General features: G+C 40.9%; 1 protein-coding gene across 2 annotated transcripts; it reads right to left on the bottom strand.

Moving 5' to 3' along the window:
- Positions 1-1239: 1239 nt before the first annotated feature.
- Positions 1240-15853, bottom strand: PHAX (phosphorylated adaptor for RNA export). Of its 2 annotated transcripts, XM_025432611.3 has the most exons (5): positions 15723-15853; positions 12592-13205; positions 9602-9722; positions 6504-6587; positions 1240-2507 (listed from the first exon to the last, which is right to left on the bottom strand). In XM_025432611.3, the coding sequence occupies exons 1-5, from the start codon at positions 15816-15818 to the stop codon at positions 2238-2240; spliced, it is 1185 nt and encodes a 394-aa protein (XP_025288396.1). In that variant the 5' UTR covers positions 15819-15853; the 3' UTR covers positions 1240-2237. The 2 variants fall into 2 exon arrangements, with proteins under 2 accessions (XP_025288396.1, XP_025288397.1); XM_025432612.3 differs by lacking the exon at positions 6504-6587.
- Between the last annotated feature and the right edge of the window lie 1497 nt (positions 15854-17350).

Here is a 17350-nt window from a genome sequence, read left to right as displayed (position 1 = left end):
GCAAAATTATTATTTGTGAAGATATTCGAGAGAGCCAGTGTGAACTCGAGCCCTGGGGGTGGAGGGGCAGCGGGAGAGGGAGAAGCAGCCTCCCCACTGAGCAGGGAGCCTGAATGAGGTTCAATCCCAGGCCCCTGGATCAATGAGGCTCAATCCCAGGCCCCACTGAGCAAAAAGCAGACGCTTAACCAACTGAGTCACCCAGGTGCCCCTGCCACTTTAAATGCCACACTTTCATGTAAATTCTAATTTTTCTAGTGAAAGTGATGGGCATTAACATCTGAGGCTACTTCATTTTCACCAGTAGCTGTTCCATAACCATTTGGAAACCATGGATTTCTGGATTGTGTTAGGATTACATCCTAATGTTAAACAGAAACCAACACAAGTTGTTTTTTCAGCAATCTATAACGTATCATTAACACATCTTGTATTCTTTTTTTAAAAAAAGATTTTACTTATTCATGAGAGACACAGAGAGAAAGAGGCAGAGACATAGGCAGAGGGAGAAGAAGCAGGCCCCCTGCAGGGAGCTTGATGTGAGACTCAATTCCCGGACTGAGATCACGTCCTGAGCCTAACGTTCAACCACTGTGCCACCCAGATGTCCCAACACATCTTGTATTCCTATCCTGTACTTTTACCAAACAGTAATAAAGTTTTGACAATATCTAAATAACAAACATTAAACAAAATAATTCTGCAGAGGGGCACCTGGGTAGCTCAGTGGGTTAAGTGTCTGTCTGCTTTCGGTTCAGGTTATGATCCCAGGGGTTCTGGGATTGAGTACCTCATTGCGGGGGGATGGAGGTGGGGATTTGTGTGTGTGTGTGGGGGGGGGTCCCTGCTCAGCAGGGAGTCTGCATCTCCCTCTCCCTCTGTCCCTCCCACCCCTGCTTGTGTTTCTCTCAAATAAATAAATAAAATCTTAAAAAATAAAGTGGCAATTAAAGGAATGTTCTCTTTCCCAATGTATTACACTTTTAAAATCACCCCTTGTGAATAATTTCAGTAACAATATTCAGTTACCTATTCAAAATATTTTTCTTCCCTTGGTTATAGCAATTTTATACAAGAATATCTGAGATTAAAAAACGGTCACTGGAGGGATGCCTGTCTGGCTCAGTCAGAGAAGCATGAGACTTGTATTCTCTGGGTCTGGAATTCGAGCCCAGGATGGGTGTAGAGAATACTTAAATAAATAAATGTTAAAAAAAAAAAAAAGTCACTTGAAGCTCATTAAGGACTGCCCAAAATCCAATTTTATTTGTGCATTCTTTAAGAATAAAAAGCAACCAATAGCCATTTTCTTATTTTCCCACTTACACCCTTAGATCCAACTTCAATGACTATATATTCCAGGAACTACAGAAAGACTTTAAGTGTGGTCTATAAAGAATTTCTAATTGCTTCCTACATATTTTTGCTTAACCTATTTTATAAACTATAGTGAACTCTCAGAGCATCTTCACTACCTTTATGTCCTTCAATAAAAACGAATAATTTGACACTTCAGGCAGATGTAACATTTTTAATACCCAACTTCCTTAACATAAGGTAAAACAAACAGTCTTAGGCAGGCAACCACTGTCAAGTTTTTAAACATCCATGGTAATTGCACAGGTATGGATCACATTCAACATTTAGTATATGATCGAATAATCAAAAAGAAGTAACAACAAAGTTAAGAGCCAAAACTTCTTTGAAAAGCTTCCAATGTTAATTTACTTCTGGATAAGTGGTAAGAGCCATCAGTATAAAACTATTTTAATTTTTAGTCTCTGTCCTTAAAACTGCCTAAAAGTTCTTATTAGAACACAGAAAAACTAAATTTGAGCACATCTGTAATCTTAACAACTTATGTGTCTTATTAGGATCTTTTAATGGAATGTTTTGAAACCAATCATAATTCACTTGCGAGGATTAATCAGAAAAAGAGAATAAATTTTTGAATGGCATGTCATAATGACCTAGACAGAAATAATTATCAACTAGTAATAACTAACACATGCACAGACTGAGAAATGAAATTCTCTGCTATATTATAAAGTATTTTGTAAGACATGAGAAATATTTCTATCAATAACATTCATTGCCCCACAAATTCAACTTTAAACAAGACAACAGTTCTTTCTCTCCAGATTTTTATGTTTATCAGTGCAAAGTAAAACAAAGCAATCTCAGTAGAAATGGCTTATTACAAGGTAATTCTAGAAAGGCTTATTCCTCCAAATATACTAAAAGATGTCCAAATCATTAGAATGATCAACTTCAATGGCTTCTTCTGGGTCCAATTTTGTCTCCCCATGGCCTTCCTGCGGCTCGTCCAGAGAGGCCAGGGCCTCATTCGTATCACTCGCGAAAGTTTCTCGTGATGTATCATCATCTTCTTGAAAATTTAGATTTTTAATAGCTTGTTTCATCTTTTTTCCCAACACTTGTGTTCTCCGCTTTCTAGCAGCCTTTTTATTTTCATACTCCTTTTGATTTTCAATGTAGAAAATGTCCTACAATAAAGAAAGGATTTGAAGTAAAAACTACCATTTACTGAACATTTATTAGAAGGCAGGCCCTAGATTTATGTTCATCATCTCCATTTCTCACAAAAAACAAATATTATTAGATTCCTAATAAGACACTGAATCCAAGACAGCAGATAAGTCTCCACTGCAAACAGACGATGAAGCTGTAATTCAAACTCAACCTCATGTCAGTTCCAGGGCCCATGCTTATTCAAACATAACCCATCTCTATATATCCAATATATCCAGGTTTCCTAAATGGGAAGATACAGTAGAGAAATCATGTCGCTCAGGATTTAAATAAAATATAATTTGTCACAACAAAATGAAGTCTTTGGTTTACTAACTTTGAAATGTTATCATAAGCATACAGGACTGCACATGCTAAGAAACCAAGCCATGCCTGAAGAGTGTGACTAAGTATGATCACATAACCTACACAATGAAAAAAAAAATCCATCCCTGAAAAAAAATTACTGTAATTAACATGAAGACTGTAAATCTGTCAAAAACTTATACGATGAGGCATAAAAATAATATAGTCAGCATTGGGATATATCCCAGGATGTAGAAAATGGATTTTATAGAAGAAAAATGAGATTGTTAGTATAGTATTTGCACCTTGGCAATCTGAAATCTCCAGCTCGATCACTGCTGTGGCAGTCTGCTATGTGCACTGCAGGATGCTTAGCAGCATACTTGGCCTCTATCTATTAGCATAGACCCCTACCCCCCACAACTGTGACAACCAAATACATCTCCAGGCATTGCCAAATGTCCTCCAAGAGGCAAATTACCAGTGGACGAGAGATGCTCAAGAAAATGCATTTCAGTAAACTACTACATGGAAAAACGTAAAATGACATCTGGGAACCTTGATATGACAGAGAAGTGTAATTTCAGAGGGCACAAAAAGAAAAGGAGGCCAGGAATCTAGAGAGAAGGCCAAAATGACTACGCTAGGGCAGAGAAGGTTCAAAGGCTTATAATAGAGGCCAGGAGAGACAGAACACACTTCTGACAGCCTCTGATCTTCTGGGAAGGGACCATTAAAAGCTATAACCAGGTCAGTCCCTCTGATATTCTTAAAGTGCACAAATCACAAATCCTTCTTGTTTATAAAAAGCGATGTGGAGGATGGTGAAATAAAGGGGCCCTCCCCTATAATTTATGCTAAATAGTTATAAGCAATGTACAGAATCAGCAGAGGAAGGAGTAAGAACACTGAAACTAAGAGGACAAGGGAAAGTTTCAGAAGATGAATGCTTTGATAGAAGGAGGAATAGAAGTATTTGCTAAAGAAATGACAAGGCTGGGGGTGGAGAAGGAGGGTACATGTGTAAGTGGAAGAAGGACAAAAAAAGGGACTTCAGGTAGGTATCATTTACTGAATGAGCACATTTATATGCCAAGCATTGCACTAAAGATTCTTCATTCTCACCAGAACCTTATGAAGTGGGTATTACCCTTCTTCACAGATGAGGAAAGCGAGAGTGCCTGCTTCAGCAGTGCGTACACTATAATGGGACAAGGAAAGTAAGGCACAGGATTGCAGAGCTAACGTGTGAAAAGTAAAAAGTGTAAGCTCATATATTAGTTCTCCAAATTCACATTCTTAAAGCCTACTGTGTTGCCTTCACAGAAGTATGACAATGCACAATTTTTTCAACACAGTCTACTTACCCTAACAGAGGAGAGATCCAAAAGAAGCTGCAAGGGGAAGTATTTCCATCTCACGGGGAAGCACATCCAAACATCTCGATAAGAACAATTCTAAGTAGTACAATCCTTGGCAATACTAAGCAGAATTATAATGTTTCCCTTTTCCCTCTAAAGACATCAAGCTCTATTAAAAAGGAATGGCTTTCCATAGGTTCTCAATCTGCTCCAGGGGATTAGAGTTTCCTCTAATAACAAAAGTACTCAATCCATGCACATGAAGAAAATTTGGAAAAACACAGAAAAATCTTATAAGCCAAAACATCTATAATCCCCTGGAACAGATTTACATATCAATTAATTTTCCCATGCTTCCTTTTTGTTCTAAATTTGTACTTTGCCTTTTTAAAAAATTCGACATTATTTCATTTTTCTCTTTTTCTTAAAAGTGCTTCACAAATGTAGAGGCTACAACATAGTCATTTTTAAAATGTCCCCCTTGGTCAACACTCCTATATTACTAGATTTCCAAAAGTTTGTTTGTTGTTATAATGCAAAGTTTCTGGTAGCTTAACATAAACTACTAACATTAAAACCTTGGGACACCTGAGTGGCTCAGCGTTGAGCATTAGCCTTCAGCTCAGGGTGTGATCCTGGGTCCAAAGATAAGTCCCACATCGGGCTCCCTACTGGGAGCCTGCTTCTCCCTCTGCCTATGTTTCTGCTTCTCTGTGTCTCTCATGAATAAATAAGTAAAATCTTAAAACAAAAAAATACCCAAATTTTGAAAGTTAGAGAATTCTTTTTATCACATCATGCTATTTCTCTGAAAAGCATGACATTTTACTATTAACAATATTTAATATTACTTAGAATAATGCTCCTTTTCAGTGTACACGTTTTGTTAGGGATTATACCGTGAAGAAGAAGTAAGCAGTAAACTCTGTTCTACTCAATAGGTGTGTCCCCACAGAAAATTACATTGTTACATATTTATCAAAGTCATTGTTCCACTGAGGAAAAAAGGGCAGTTGTGGACTAGAGATTTCAAATGTGCAATAACAGTAACATTTCCTGTAGGAATTTCAATAAAGATTTAAAAAAATAACTGGAAGTGGACAGCCTGAAAACTCGAGGGAAAAGAACCTAACATTCAGCAGCTGCAAAATAAACTCACACAGAATGTAAGCTCAAGAGAAGTGGCTTTTATTTATTTGTCTTCATTAGCCTTATAAATGGCTAAACTATATTCTCTGTCCTATACTACCTACTTTTACAACACAGAGAATAAAGCTGCTCACAGTATCTGTGTTGTCTTCGTACCACCTCTTTCCTATGCAAGAAGCAATTTCTCAATCTTGATCGTATCTGCTAAACGCAATCATGTTCCTTAATTCACAAATTAAAAGATAAATTCTGAGCTGTGAAAATCTCACACTGTAAAAGAACTCCCATACTGGACCTTCTAGTAATGCAAAAATGATTATTACTGACCAATTTAGCTTCTAACTTCTTTTTTTTAGCTTCTAGTTTCTAAGAACTACTGGAGACAGAGGAATGAATAAAACAAATCCATGAGGAGACAATGACCAGAATGTGGTACATTCTATTAGGTAACCATCTCAGACTCTTCAAAAGGTCTAAATCATTACAGAAAACGGGGAATTAAAAAGCTCAAATAAGATACAACAAATGAAATGTGGAAATCTAGATAGTATCTGGGTTTGGAGGAGGCAAAAAGGTAGACAACACTTTCTTGGGACAACTCAGGAAACTGGAATAAGGTCAAGGTATTAGATGATACTATGAAATTGTTTTTCTTTCTCTTAGGTGAAGCTGTGTAGGAAATTGTCCTTATTGTAAACAGATACTTATTGAAATAATTAGGGTCGAGTGACATGATGTTTGCTACTTATTACCAAAAGGTACAGAAAAACAACTCTAAGGTAAGAATCTCAAAATACTAACAACCCCTAAATCTAAGTGCGGGAAGTCATCCTATTATTCTTTCATCTATTCTGCATGTTTGAAATTTTTCATTAATAAGAGATTGTAGGAGGGTAGTAAAAATAATGGTGGGCTAAAAGACCAGGAAAATGGACATTAAGGAAATTGTGACCTTGGCTTGTAAAGGGAACAAAGAGGAGGCATACGTTTTACTTGAAATGAGACAATGACAGAATTGGTCAATTTAAGGCAGAACACGTGATGGGGATTTAATAGAATATGAAGCTAAAACCCAAGCAGAAATGAAATTGTGGGGGAAAAAAAAGAAATGAAATTATGATAGATCTTAAAAGTCAAGGATACTATAATTTTTACCTTAATTTGTTCCTCGCTAATACTAGGAGTATTTTTCAGGAGATTCAGGAAAACTCCACCTGGTGTTCTTCTTCGACTACCATTCTACGAAAAGAAACAGAAAAGGATACTGTATAGACTCTTCCTATGAATAGTCTAAAAGCATCTCTTAAACAGATAGGTACCTAAAGAAATAATAAGATCTACCCTGATACCACAGTTTAACTGCAAAATCCTCCTCTCTTCTCCATACCTCCACATGATCTTTTTTTTTGTGATCTATCTTTATCTTTTAATAACATGGTATTTATCACTTCCTAAAACACCTGAAGATATATTTATTCTTTATATATGGTCTCCTTCCCACTGCCAACTACAATGTAAGATTGTTGTTGTCCAGAACAGTGCATAGCACACAGCAATAAATAATCATACAAGAAAAATGTCCATTAAAAGAAAGTGAATTTGGACTTGTACCATTCCAACACTAGCTCTACAAGAGAAACTTTTATCATTACAGTATTAAGATACTAATGAATCTATAACTTTCTGTTCAACTAAACAAAAAGCTAAGTACCTTAGCAGTGACAAAGGTGCCAGGACATTCATGATTATTGTAATTTGTTTTGTTGTCAACTTCTGTTTTGAATTTTTTAAAGATTTGTTTATTTGACAGAGAGAGAGAAAGAGAGCGAGCAAGCGAGCACAGCAGGGGGAGAGGCAGAGAGAGAGGGAGAAGCAGGTCCCTGCTTAGCAGACAGTCCAATGTAGTTCCCCCACGGGCAGGAAGTGGGGAAACAAGCAAAATAGGTGAAAGGGTTTAACAGGTACAAACTTCTAGTGACAAGAGTTCTGGGATGATGACCTGAGCCCAAGGCAGAGGCTTAACCAACTGAGCCACCCAGGCAACCCTGTTTTGACTTCTACAGAATCTGTGTTCACAAGCTATTTCCTCAGCCAGTGCTACCAATTATAACTGGTTTCTTTTCTCTTCATTTCCATAGCATAATATTGATTTATTACTCTCATGTGATGTTACTATTCAGATTCATGAGGAGCAAATAAGATGCCGTTCAAACTTCATCCTCACCTTGTGGTGAAAGCTGAATTAAATGAGATCTCCAAAACCACTGTATGGGATAAAATATCACTGCCTGTGATCTGGCCCTAACCAAAGTAGTGCTCTTTCTGCCATTCTCAAACAGTGAAGTGTTTCTTGCTTCACATCTTTCAGAGTGACTAGTATAAAGACAAGAAAAAACAAATGTTAAAAAAAAAAAAGAAAAGAAAAAGAAAAAAAGAAAAAACAAATGTTGGTGCGAATATGGAGAAAAGGGAATTTTGGTGCATTGCTGGTGGGACTGTAAACTGGAGAGCCATTATGGAAAACAGTATGAAGTTTCCTCAAAAAATTCAAAATAGAAATACCATATGATTCAGCAATCCACTGCTGGGTATTCACCCAAAGAAAGCATAAACACTAATTTGAAAAAACATATGCATCCCTATATTTACTGCAGTATTATTTAAAATAGCCAAAATATGGAAGCAACTTAAATGTCCAATGACGGACAAAGATTATAAAGATATACACACACACACACATCACATTACAAGGTCATATATATGTATGATGAACTACCACTCAGCTATAAAAAAGGATGAAGTCTTGCCATTTACGACAAAATGGATGGGCGTAGAGAATATTATACTAAGTGAAATAAGTCAGAAAAGAGTAAGCCAAATGCCAGATGAATTCACATATATGGAACCTAAAAACCCAAACAAACTTGCTTACCAAAAATCCAAAAACAGAGTCCTTAAATACAGAGAATAAACTGGTGGTTTCCAGACAGGCAGGAAGTGGGGGAACAAGCAAAATAAGTGAAAGGGTTTAACAGGTACAAACTTCTAGTGACAAAATAAAGTCACAGGGATGGAAAATACAGCATAGGGAATATAGTCAATAATATTGTAATAACTTTTGGGGCGCCTGGTGGCCCAGTAGGTTAACTGTCTGCCTGAGGCTCAGGTCATGATCTCAGGGTCCTAGGATTCATGCTCCCTCCTCAGCAGAGTCTGCTTCTCTCCCTCAGCTCCTCCCCACCGCTCATGCTCTCTCTCCCTCTCAAATAAAGAAATAAAAATTTTTAAAAAACCGTAGTAACTCTGTATGGAGATAGCTGATAACTATACTCATTGTGGTGAGCTTTTCTGTAAGGTGTATAATTATCAAATCACAGTTATACAGCTAAAATTTTATGTCAACCATACTTCAGTTAAAACTTCGGAAAGGAAAATGGCAAAGTGTAAAGGAAAACAAACACTAAAGTGTTTCTCAAGCCTTTTGTTTACTGTAGCTTCCCCTACCCCAGGAGCCTTTGCAGATTTTTTCCTATCCACCCCATCTTTTCCTATCCACTCTATCACCCATTGAATTTTAATACTCACAGATACGCTGTATATATATCTGTGCTTTATACATATACATGTGGGTTTTTGTGTGTGTGTGTGTTTTCTTTTTTCTTTTTTTTTTTTTTGGTCCCAGAACCAATTTTTAAGAATCCATGAATTAAACGAACCAAAAGCAACATGTGGGTTCGTCATTGCTAACTACGGGCTGGGCACACTGTGCTAAGTATGTTATGCACATCATCCTGCTCAATCCTTGTAACATAGGATTAGTCTCCAGTTTGCACCTTTGAACAAGACGCTCTCTGAGAAGCCAAATAATTTAGCCAAATCTCACACCTAATAAGCTGCGAGCCCAGAATTCAAAAGAAGGTATCGCAAACTCCAAAACCTATATTATTAAAATTTTAGTTTTCAAGTCCCCTCCAGACTGTTTTCCTCAAATTTGAGCCTGTACTCTCAATTGATTCTATAAGAGATCTGCTGTTGACTGTATACTAACGGGACAAATTTATGTATGGCTTTTGTAAGGTAAGTAATAATTGGAAAAACAAACTATATAGAATTTTAAAATTCAGTTTTCTGAAATTTGAACCACACTGTAACACACTGATAAATAAGAGATCCTAGAGACAAGTTATTTTGTTTAAAAAAAAAATCACATAAAACACAATATAAAACGGAAACAACAAAGCAGTAAATCTTACCATTATAAAAAGGCCACCATTTTGTTCAACTTCAGCAGTTTCCATCAGAAGTTCAATCGCCTTTTTGTTCCCAATTATCCTCACTACTCGTGCTATCAGATCTTTCTTTGGTTCCTGCAACCTGATAAAGAGCAAATCCAGTAAAGCAATGTTAATCTCTTTATTTGTTGTATAAAGTTGAAGAAATGTACCTTTGTCTTCAGTTTAGTCCCTATGTGGAATCAAAATCCTATTCTGGTAACATCTGCTTTGAAATCTTTAGTATTTAACCTTAGAGTCACTGACATGACAAGACCTCTACCCTCAGTCACCAAGGAGACAGTGAACTCAAGGTTCCATCTCAAGTCTCACAACTGGCCTTTTCATTTTGCCGTAATGGATCATGATGAATTTCAAAATGAATGTGCACATCCAGAAAGGGAAATGCAGGCCTAAAAGCAAAAGAAGTTAAGTCCACTCTTGTGGCAACAGACATACATTATGCTTTCAACTAGGCCTAGAAGTTGATTCTCCTAACTCCAGAGATGTGTGGGAGCTTTAAAGTGGATATGATCTTTCTCAGGCTCTCTGCTACAGAACAAACTATCATTTAATTTATTGATGACGTGACGTCTGGGTGGCTCAGCGGTTTAGCACCTGCCTTTGGCCCACAGCGTGATCCTGGAGTCCCGGGATTGAGTCCTGCGTCGGGCTCCCTGCATGGAGCCTGCTTCTCCCTCTGCCTATGTCTCTGTGTCTCTCTCTCTCTGTCTCTCATGAATAAATAAATAAAATCTTTAAAAAAATAATAATTTACTGATGACTTACTGTAGGATCAGCAGAATCCTAAAAACTTTGCATGCATTATCTCAGTTAATTGTCTCAACGGAAGTAGGTACTTATTTTCATCTTACCATTGAGAGGTAAACACACAGAAAGCATAAGTAACACTTCTAACGTACAGTCCACATTCCACAGAGATGAGGGACCAACTCACCAACTCTAGTTCTCCAACTAGACCTAGCTTCCTTGCTCCTTTTCAACAAAAGGTAGTGCATTATTTGGAAAACAGCACGAGACTAGGAACAAAATGAGGTTTAGTTCCAAATAGGACACTTAAAATTGTGACTTTGGACAAGCCGTATGTTTTTTTTTTTAAAGATTATACTCACTTATTCATGAGAGACACACAGAGAGAGGCAGAAACACAGGCAGAGGGAGAAGCAGGCTCCCCACAGGGAGCCCGATGCGGGACTTGATCCCAGTACTCCAGGATCAGGCCCTGAGCCGAAGGCAGACACTCAACCGCTGAACCACCCAGGCATCCCTGGACAAGCCATATTAACTATGGGGTCATAGTTTCCTTATCTGTAAAGTGAACATTTTGGTTTACAAAATCTCTAAATTCCTTTCCAACACTCAAATTCCAAACTCACTGTGTAGGTTACAAGTCCAGAAAAAAAAAAAAAAAAAAAAAAAAAAGTCCAGTCCTACCATTGACAGGCTGGCCTGAAAACTAAATACTTGTTTTCGTACCAGCAATATTACTCTTGAACCATATATGTTTTCAAATCTGTGATACTGTTCATTAATGACTTAGAGCTAAGAAAAAGTTAAAATTGAACTTGTTAAAAGAAAAAAAAAAAAAGGAAGTATCAATTTACCATGTACCAAGAAATTCAACTTCTAGGTACTTATCCAGGAGAAATTAAAATACACGTCCTAGTATCCGCGTGTCAAAGCTCATAGAGCATTATTCATAATAGTCAAAAGGTGGAATAGTAATATGGACATTTTTAAATGTATATAAATAAGAATAGTAAGTAAGGGATCCCTGGGTGGCGCAGCGGTTTGGCGCCTGCCTTTGGCCCAGGGCGCGATCCTGGAGACCCGGGATCGAATCCCACGTCGGGCTCCTGGTGCGTGGAGCCTGCTTCTCCTTCTGCCTGTCTCTGCCTCTCTCTCTCTCACTGTGTGCCTATCATAAATAAATAAAAATTTAAAAAAAAGTAAATAAATAAAACATTATTTCCAGTTTAAAAGCTACATTTGTTGAACTGAAACCTACTTTAAAAAAAATGAATAAGTAATGATGTCTACTACAAAATGGACAAATCTCAAAAACATTTCACACAGAGACCACATACTGTATGATTCCATTATTACAAAATATCCAGAAAATGCAAATTCATCCCAAGAGAAAGTAGGTTGGCAGTTATCTGGGATAGAAACAAAGAATAACTTTAAATGGGAATATGAGGGGGATCCCTGGGTGGCGCAGCGGTTTGGCGCCCGCCTTTGGCCCAGGGCACGATCCTGGAGACCCAGGATCGAATCCCACGTCGGGCTCCCGGTGCATGGAGCCTGCTTCTCCCTCTGCCTGTGTCTCTGCCTCTCTCTCTCTCACTGTGTGCCTATCATAAATAAATTAAAAATAAATAAATAAATAAATAAATAAATAAATGGGAATATGGTCAGGATGGATCTATTAAGGTGATGGAAATGTTTTTAAAAGTGGTCTATGGAAAAAAATAAAAAATAAAAAAATAAAAGTGGTCTATGGTGATGGTTTTAAAACTGATAAATTTACTACACAATCAACACCCAAAGTGGGTCACTTTATCATGTGTACAAGATGCCTCAATAAAGTTATAAATGTCCATGAATGTCTGAAATCACTAAAAACAAACAAAACCCAAAACCCATGATTGAAAAAGATATGCTTTGATCTAAAGAGCTCCAAAGCACTAAATGGCAAGTCACCAAAAGTTCATTAAAAGCAAAAAAAAAAAAAAAAAAAAAATCATAAAAGCCTTCAAAATTCATTATTTTATTAGGTCTCCCAATTTAAGGAAATATAGATACACTCCTATAACCAAGTAGGCCCATTCCTAAAATTAAAAAAATCTCAAAAGAAACATCACCCTTCATGCATTTGGAATTATTTTATTTCCTATAAACGGAAGACAGTTCATCAAGTGCTCATTTGTAGGCCAAATTTTAATGCTCACCTGAAAGAAATTTCATCAGCCACTTTCTCTTGTGCATCATCCTCTGTGATCTCATACCGGCCTTTATAGTTCATTTCTAGTCTGTCCCCTAGTCTGTCTTTGACAGGTCGTTTCCGTTTGAGATGACCTTGCCCATTTTCCTCTTCCTTTGATCCCATTTTTTTGCCACCATGCATATATTCATCCAGCTCTTTGTCTAACTCTTTTGTATGTTCTTGAGATTCCCTCTTAAGTTTCTTAGCAAGCAAATAATTGTAAGTCTCAGATTGTCTGCTTTTGTCAATAGTACCCTCCATTCCCAAGATACCAAGTTCAGTAGCCACTGCATCTTGATTCTGTTCTTGTAGCACAGCACCCCATATATTGTTAACTTTCTTTCCTCCAGGAACAAGAGGTTTCTGGCTGCTCTGGCCAAACTGAAAAGGCTCTGGCTTTGGAGGAGGGTTAAAACATTTCTGTCGCTTGCGCTTCCAAAGGGAGCTATCATCATCTGAATCAGAAAAACTCTCTTCACTTGAATCCACGCTTTTAACAGTTCGATAATGTGATACCGGTACACATGGTGTTGCAGTACCCTGGAAGGGTCTCACGGTGCTGTCCCCACCTAGTGTTTTCTGTAAATGAAAGGAAATACAGTAAATTCCAAGAAACACATTAACTCCACTTACCACGTGCTATTTTATTTAAAAAAAAAAAAAAAAAAAAATTGGGATCCCTGGGTGGCCCAGCGGTTTGGCGCCTGCCTTTGGCCCAGGGCACGATCCTGGAGACCCGGGATCGAATCCCACATCGGGCTCCCGGTGTATGGAGCCTGCTTCTCCCTCTGCCTATGTCTCTGCCTCTCTCTCTTTCTCTCTCTGTGACTATCATAAATAAATAAAAATTAAAAAAAAAAATAAAAAAAAAATAAAAAAAAAAATTATTTAAGGATTCAGCTGGACCACCAAAGCAGAACAATCCTCAATGAATCTCTGAAACCAATCCAGTCCCTACTTTTCTAAAGTTCCACATGGAATTTGCCATTTCAAAACCACAAATTCTTATTTTTTTTCACAAATTCTTATTTCTAAAGCGAATACAGAACTTAGTTCTAAAGCCTCTTTCTAAAAACTTACCAAAGGTCTTAATTCCCATGTCAGAGTATTTTCAGTTACTGTCAGAATATTTGAAAACGACAAGCACAGTAACTGTTAGTAGCAGTTGTGAAAATTAAAAAAGGAACGTCACTAAATAGGAGTCAATGGGCTGGAAGGAGGAGTTCTCCTGCGCTATCAAAGGAAAAGACCTGGCTTTGCATCTCCCGCAGGAAGAAGCCCATACCTTCCTAACACAGCAAGAGGAAGATTTTCTTCCAGTCTGACAACAGCCCAACCAATGAGACTGTCCCAACACAGCGAATGAAAGGGCACCATACTTTAAACTCTCAGTTTACTCCAATGAACTTTTTTTTTTACAGCCCCTCTCAACTCCTCCCCTTCTTCTATAAAAGAGCATTCTTCAACGTTTCCCCTTTGTCTATGGTTTTGCCCTAGCTTGCTAGTTCAAAGCTGCGATTCTCTGCTGTTCCAGAATAAACCCTATTTTGCTAAGATAACTGACAAGTTTTATTTTAAAGGTTAACCCGGTATGTTTCCTTTCTTTCCAAACATGCCTTTCTTGCATCTGGACACATCCCACTTCCTTTACACAGTTTAGTGACCACACTCTTTTGAGAGTAGATACAAAACTATGGGTAAAAACCCCTAACATACTACTTTTAAACCTGCACAGTCCATAGCATTAAGTTTACCAAGTCATGGGTCAATTTATGGAAAAGACTGAAAACCCAAACTGAAACCTTCCTATCAATTTCCTAAGACCTCCATATGCAAAAACGAACACCTTGGGGGCGTCTGGGTGGCACAGTCAGGTAAGCAGACAACTCTCTAGGTTTGGGCTCAGGTTATGATCTCAGGGTCATGAAATCAAACCCTACCTTGGGCTCTCCACCTTAGCGCCGAGTGGGCTTGGGATTCTCTCTGCCTCCCCTCTCTCTCTTTCCCTTAAAGAAATAAAATCTTTAAAAAAAAAAAAAAGGCGGGGGGCGGGGGGGAGAAAAGGTACAACTTTTCTTCGTTGTACCAAACGAAATATTTGCTATGCTATTATGTGCTAGACACGGAGGCAGGAGGGGGTGATTTAAGCCCATAAAGAGGCAGTCATCCTCTTTAAGTCATCTTATTTTTTTTTAAAGATTTTATTTATTTATTCATGAGAGACACACAGAGAGAGGCAGAGACACAGGCAGAGGGAGAAGCAGGCTCCATGCAGGGAGCCCGACGTGGGACTCGATCCCAGGTCTCCAGGATCACGCCCTGGGCCGAAGGCGGCGCTAAACCGCTGAGCCACCCGGGCTGCCCTCTTTAAGTCATCCTAAAGAGGCATTTGAGAGTTGCCAGGCATTCCTGTTCACTGTACGGCTCACTGCATCCCGACAGACACCCTATCAGTGGCAGACTCCTCATTCCTAGTCGTACAAATTGGGGCACGAGGCTCCATCACCTGCCACTGGTCACACGGCGGCGGCGCCAGTTTTCGAACGCCGGCAGCCCGCACGAGGCCCGCCCAGGGCGTCCGCCCCTCCGCAGGGCCATCAACACAAACCCCCCTTCTGGAAAACCGGGAAGGGAATACGAAACCCGGCGCCACATCACGGCACGGCGAAGCCAGGTCTGATGGGATCATGGAAAACCAGGCCCCCAAGCAAACGAGGAACTCCATCCCCGGCTTTCCGGTCTCCCCAGCGGCTTAGGGCGGGAAGAGCGCCCGCGGCGGTTCTGCCCGCCGTCCCCCAGGTTCTGCGTTTGCAGCGACACCTGCGAGGCCGGAACCACCCACCGACCCAGCCCACGGCGGGGGCAGCCCGGAGGCTCAGAAAACCCGGAGCCGCACACAGTCACGGGCGGAGAGACGGCCGCACGCCTCGCGGCCCCGCCGGCAGCCAGAGGCCGGGTCCGGGTTCCCACGGCCCTGCGCCCCCCCCCCCGCCCCCGGGCCCGGCGCCGAGGCCCGCGCGCCCCGCCCGGCCGGGGACTCCCGCCGCCCGCCCCTCCCGGCCCCGAACTGCCCGCCGCCGGGCCGTCCGCACTCACCGGCACCTGCAGCGGCCGGTCGCTCGGTGCGACCGTCATGTCGGAGTCCGAGTCGGAAAGCTGCCCATCTTCCATGTCGCCGGCGTCCTGCGCCATCTTCCCGCGGCGTGGCGCGGCGGGGCGGGGCGGGGCGGGCGGGGCGGGGCGGGGCGCGGCGGGAGAGCACTTCCGGCGGGGAGGCGGGCGGGCGGGCGGGGCCGCGGCTGCTCGGGCGCCCCCGCGCGGGGCCGCGGCGCCAGCCTGCGCCTCGGGGGCCGCGCAGCATCCTTGCGAGCTGCGCGCCGCGTGCACGGCTCCGGGGAAACCAATCTCCTGTTTCCCCAGCGCTTCGGCGCGTTTTCTCCCGAACTTTGTTTTTTTCCGAGCAGACCGAAAGCGGTGCGTGGAGAGCGGGCGTCGGGGATTCCTCCCTTGGCTTCCCATATCCTCCGCAGGATGCTCCGCACGGGCTTTCTCGCCTGGCGTTCTTGCTTCTGCACAATCCACTCTTCTCGTAGCTTCTTGCAGAGCCTTTCCGACAGCAGCCGAGGTGGTTGCCCTGCTCGGACCTTCCAGGGACTTGGCGGCGCTCGGTAGATCCTGCCTCTGAGTTCTCCGCGAGGCGCCCGCAGCCGTCCCGTCCGCTCGTCTCGAGCTCGGCTGCAGGCCGCCCCGGTGCTCACGCCGTCCCCCGGGCATCCTTCGTCCTTCCTGCCTTCAGGGCTTCTGCGGTTGCTTTTCCTCTGCAACCTCCTCTGGACGACCCTTCACACCCCAGTCTTCGCGCAGGTTGTTCTCTTACATGATTCAGTTTCCATCGAATGCCACCTTCTTGGCGAGGCCTCTTTCGACCCCCCTCACTGAAACCGGATCCTCTACTGTCCGTCTTGAACGCTGATTTTTCTTCATGGCATCCATAGTCATATGCATATTTGTTTTGTCTTCTTTCTCCGCTGGAATGTCTGTCTTATTTATTGGTGTTTGTCTCCAGTGTTGAGCTCGCTGACTTATTAAATATAATAGGTGATGAAGAAATATTTATGGATTTTTTTTTTTTTACCTAAAGGGTATTATTTGTACCTTTTACTATTCTGTAATCTTTTTTTTTTTTTTTTTTTAAGAAGCAATAGAGGTGCCTGGCTGGCTCAATCAATAGAGCATGAGACTGGATCTTGGAATTGTGAGTTCCCACCCCACTTTGGGGAGGTAGAGCGTATTTATTTTTTTAAAAAATTTTTTTGGAAAAACTTTAAAGAGAAACAATTTATCCTGGACACCTTTCTGTACCAAAATAGAAAGATCTAGCTTCTTTTTTATGACTACCTCGCATTCAGTTGCATAGTCGTACCGTCATTTATTTAGTCTCTGATGGTGTCCATTTAGGGTGTAGCCAATTTTGCAGTTAACACGTGTTTTGTTTGTTTTTTTTTTTTGTTTTACAAATTTGCTTTGTTATTTTCTTGTGATAAGTTTCTAGACTGCAGGGGTCCCTGGGTGGTGCAGCGGTTTGGCGCCTGCCTTTGGCCCAGGGCGCGATCCTGGAGACCCGGGATCGAATCCCACATCGGGCTCCCGGTGCATGGAGCCTGCTTCTCCCTCTGCCTGTGTCTCTGCCTCTCTCTCTCTCTCTCTCTGTGACTATCATAAAT

Source organism: Canis lupus, chromosome 11 (genome assembly GCF_003254725.2).
Source record: "Canis lupus dingo isolate Sandy chromosome 11, ASM325472v2, whole genome shotgun sequence".
NCBI classification, from domain to species: Eukaryota; Metazoa; Chordata; class Mammalia; order Carnivora; family Canidae; genus Canis; species Canis lupus.
The sequence above is the reverse complement of the archived record's forward strand: the minus strand, read 5'-3'. Positions and strand labels throughout refer to the sequence as shown.

What these genes read in the sequence shown, in the direction of transcription:
- PHAX (XM_025432611.3), bottom strand. Translation starts at nt 15,818, where the DNA reads ATGGCGCAGGACGCCGGCGACATGGAAGATGGGCAGCTTTCCGACTCG. An exon ending in ATGGTGGCCTTTTTATAATG is followed by an intron (nt 6,588 to 9,601) that starts GTAAGATTTACT and finishes TTCTTTTCGTAG; the next exon opens with AATGGTAGTCGAAGAAGAAC. An exon ending in TTAGCGAGGAACAAATTAAG is followed by an intron (nt 2,508 to 6,503) that starts GTAAAAATTATA and finishes TCTTTATTGTAG; the next exon opens with GACATTTTCTACATTGAAAA.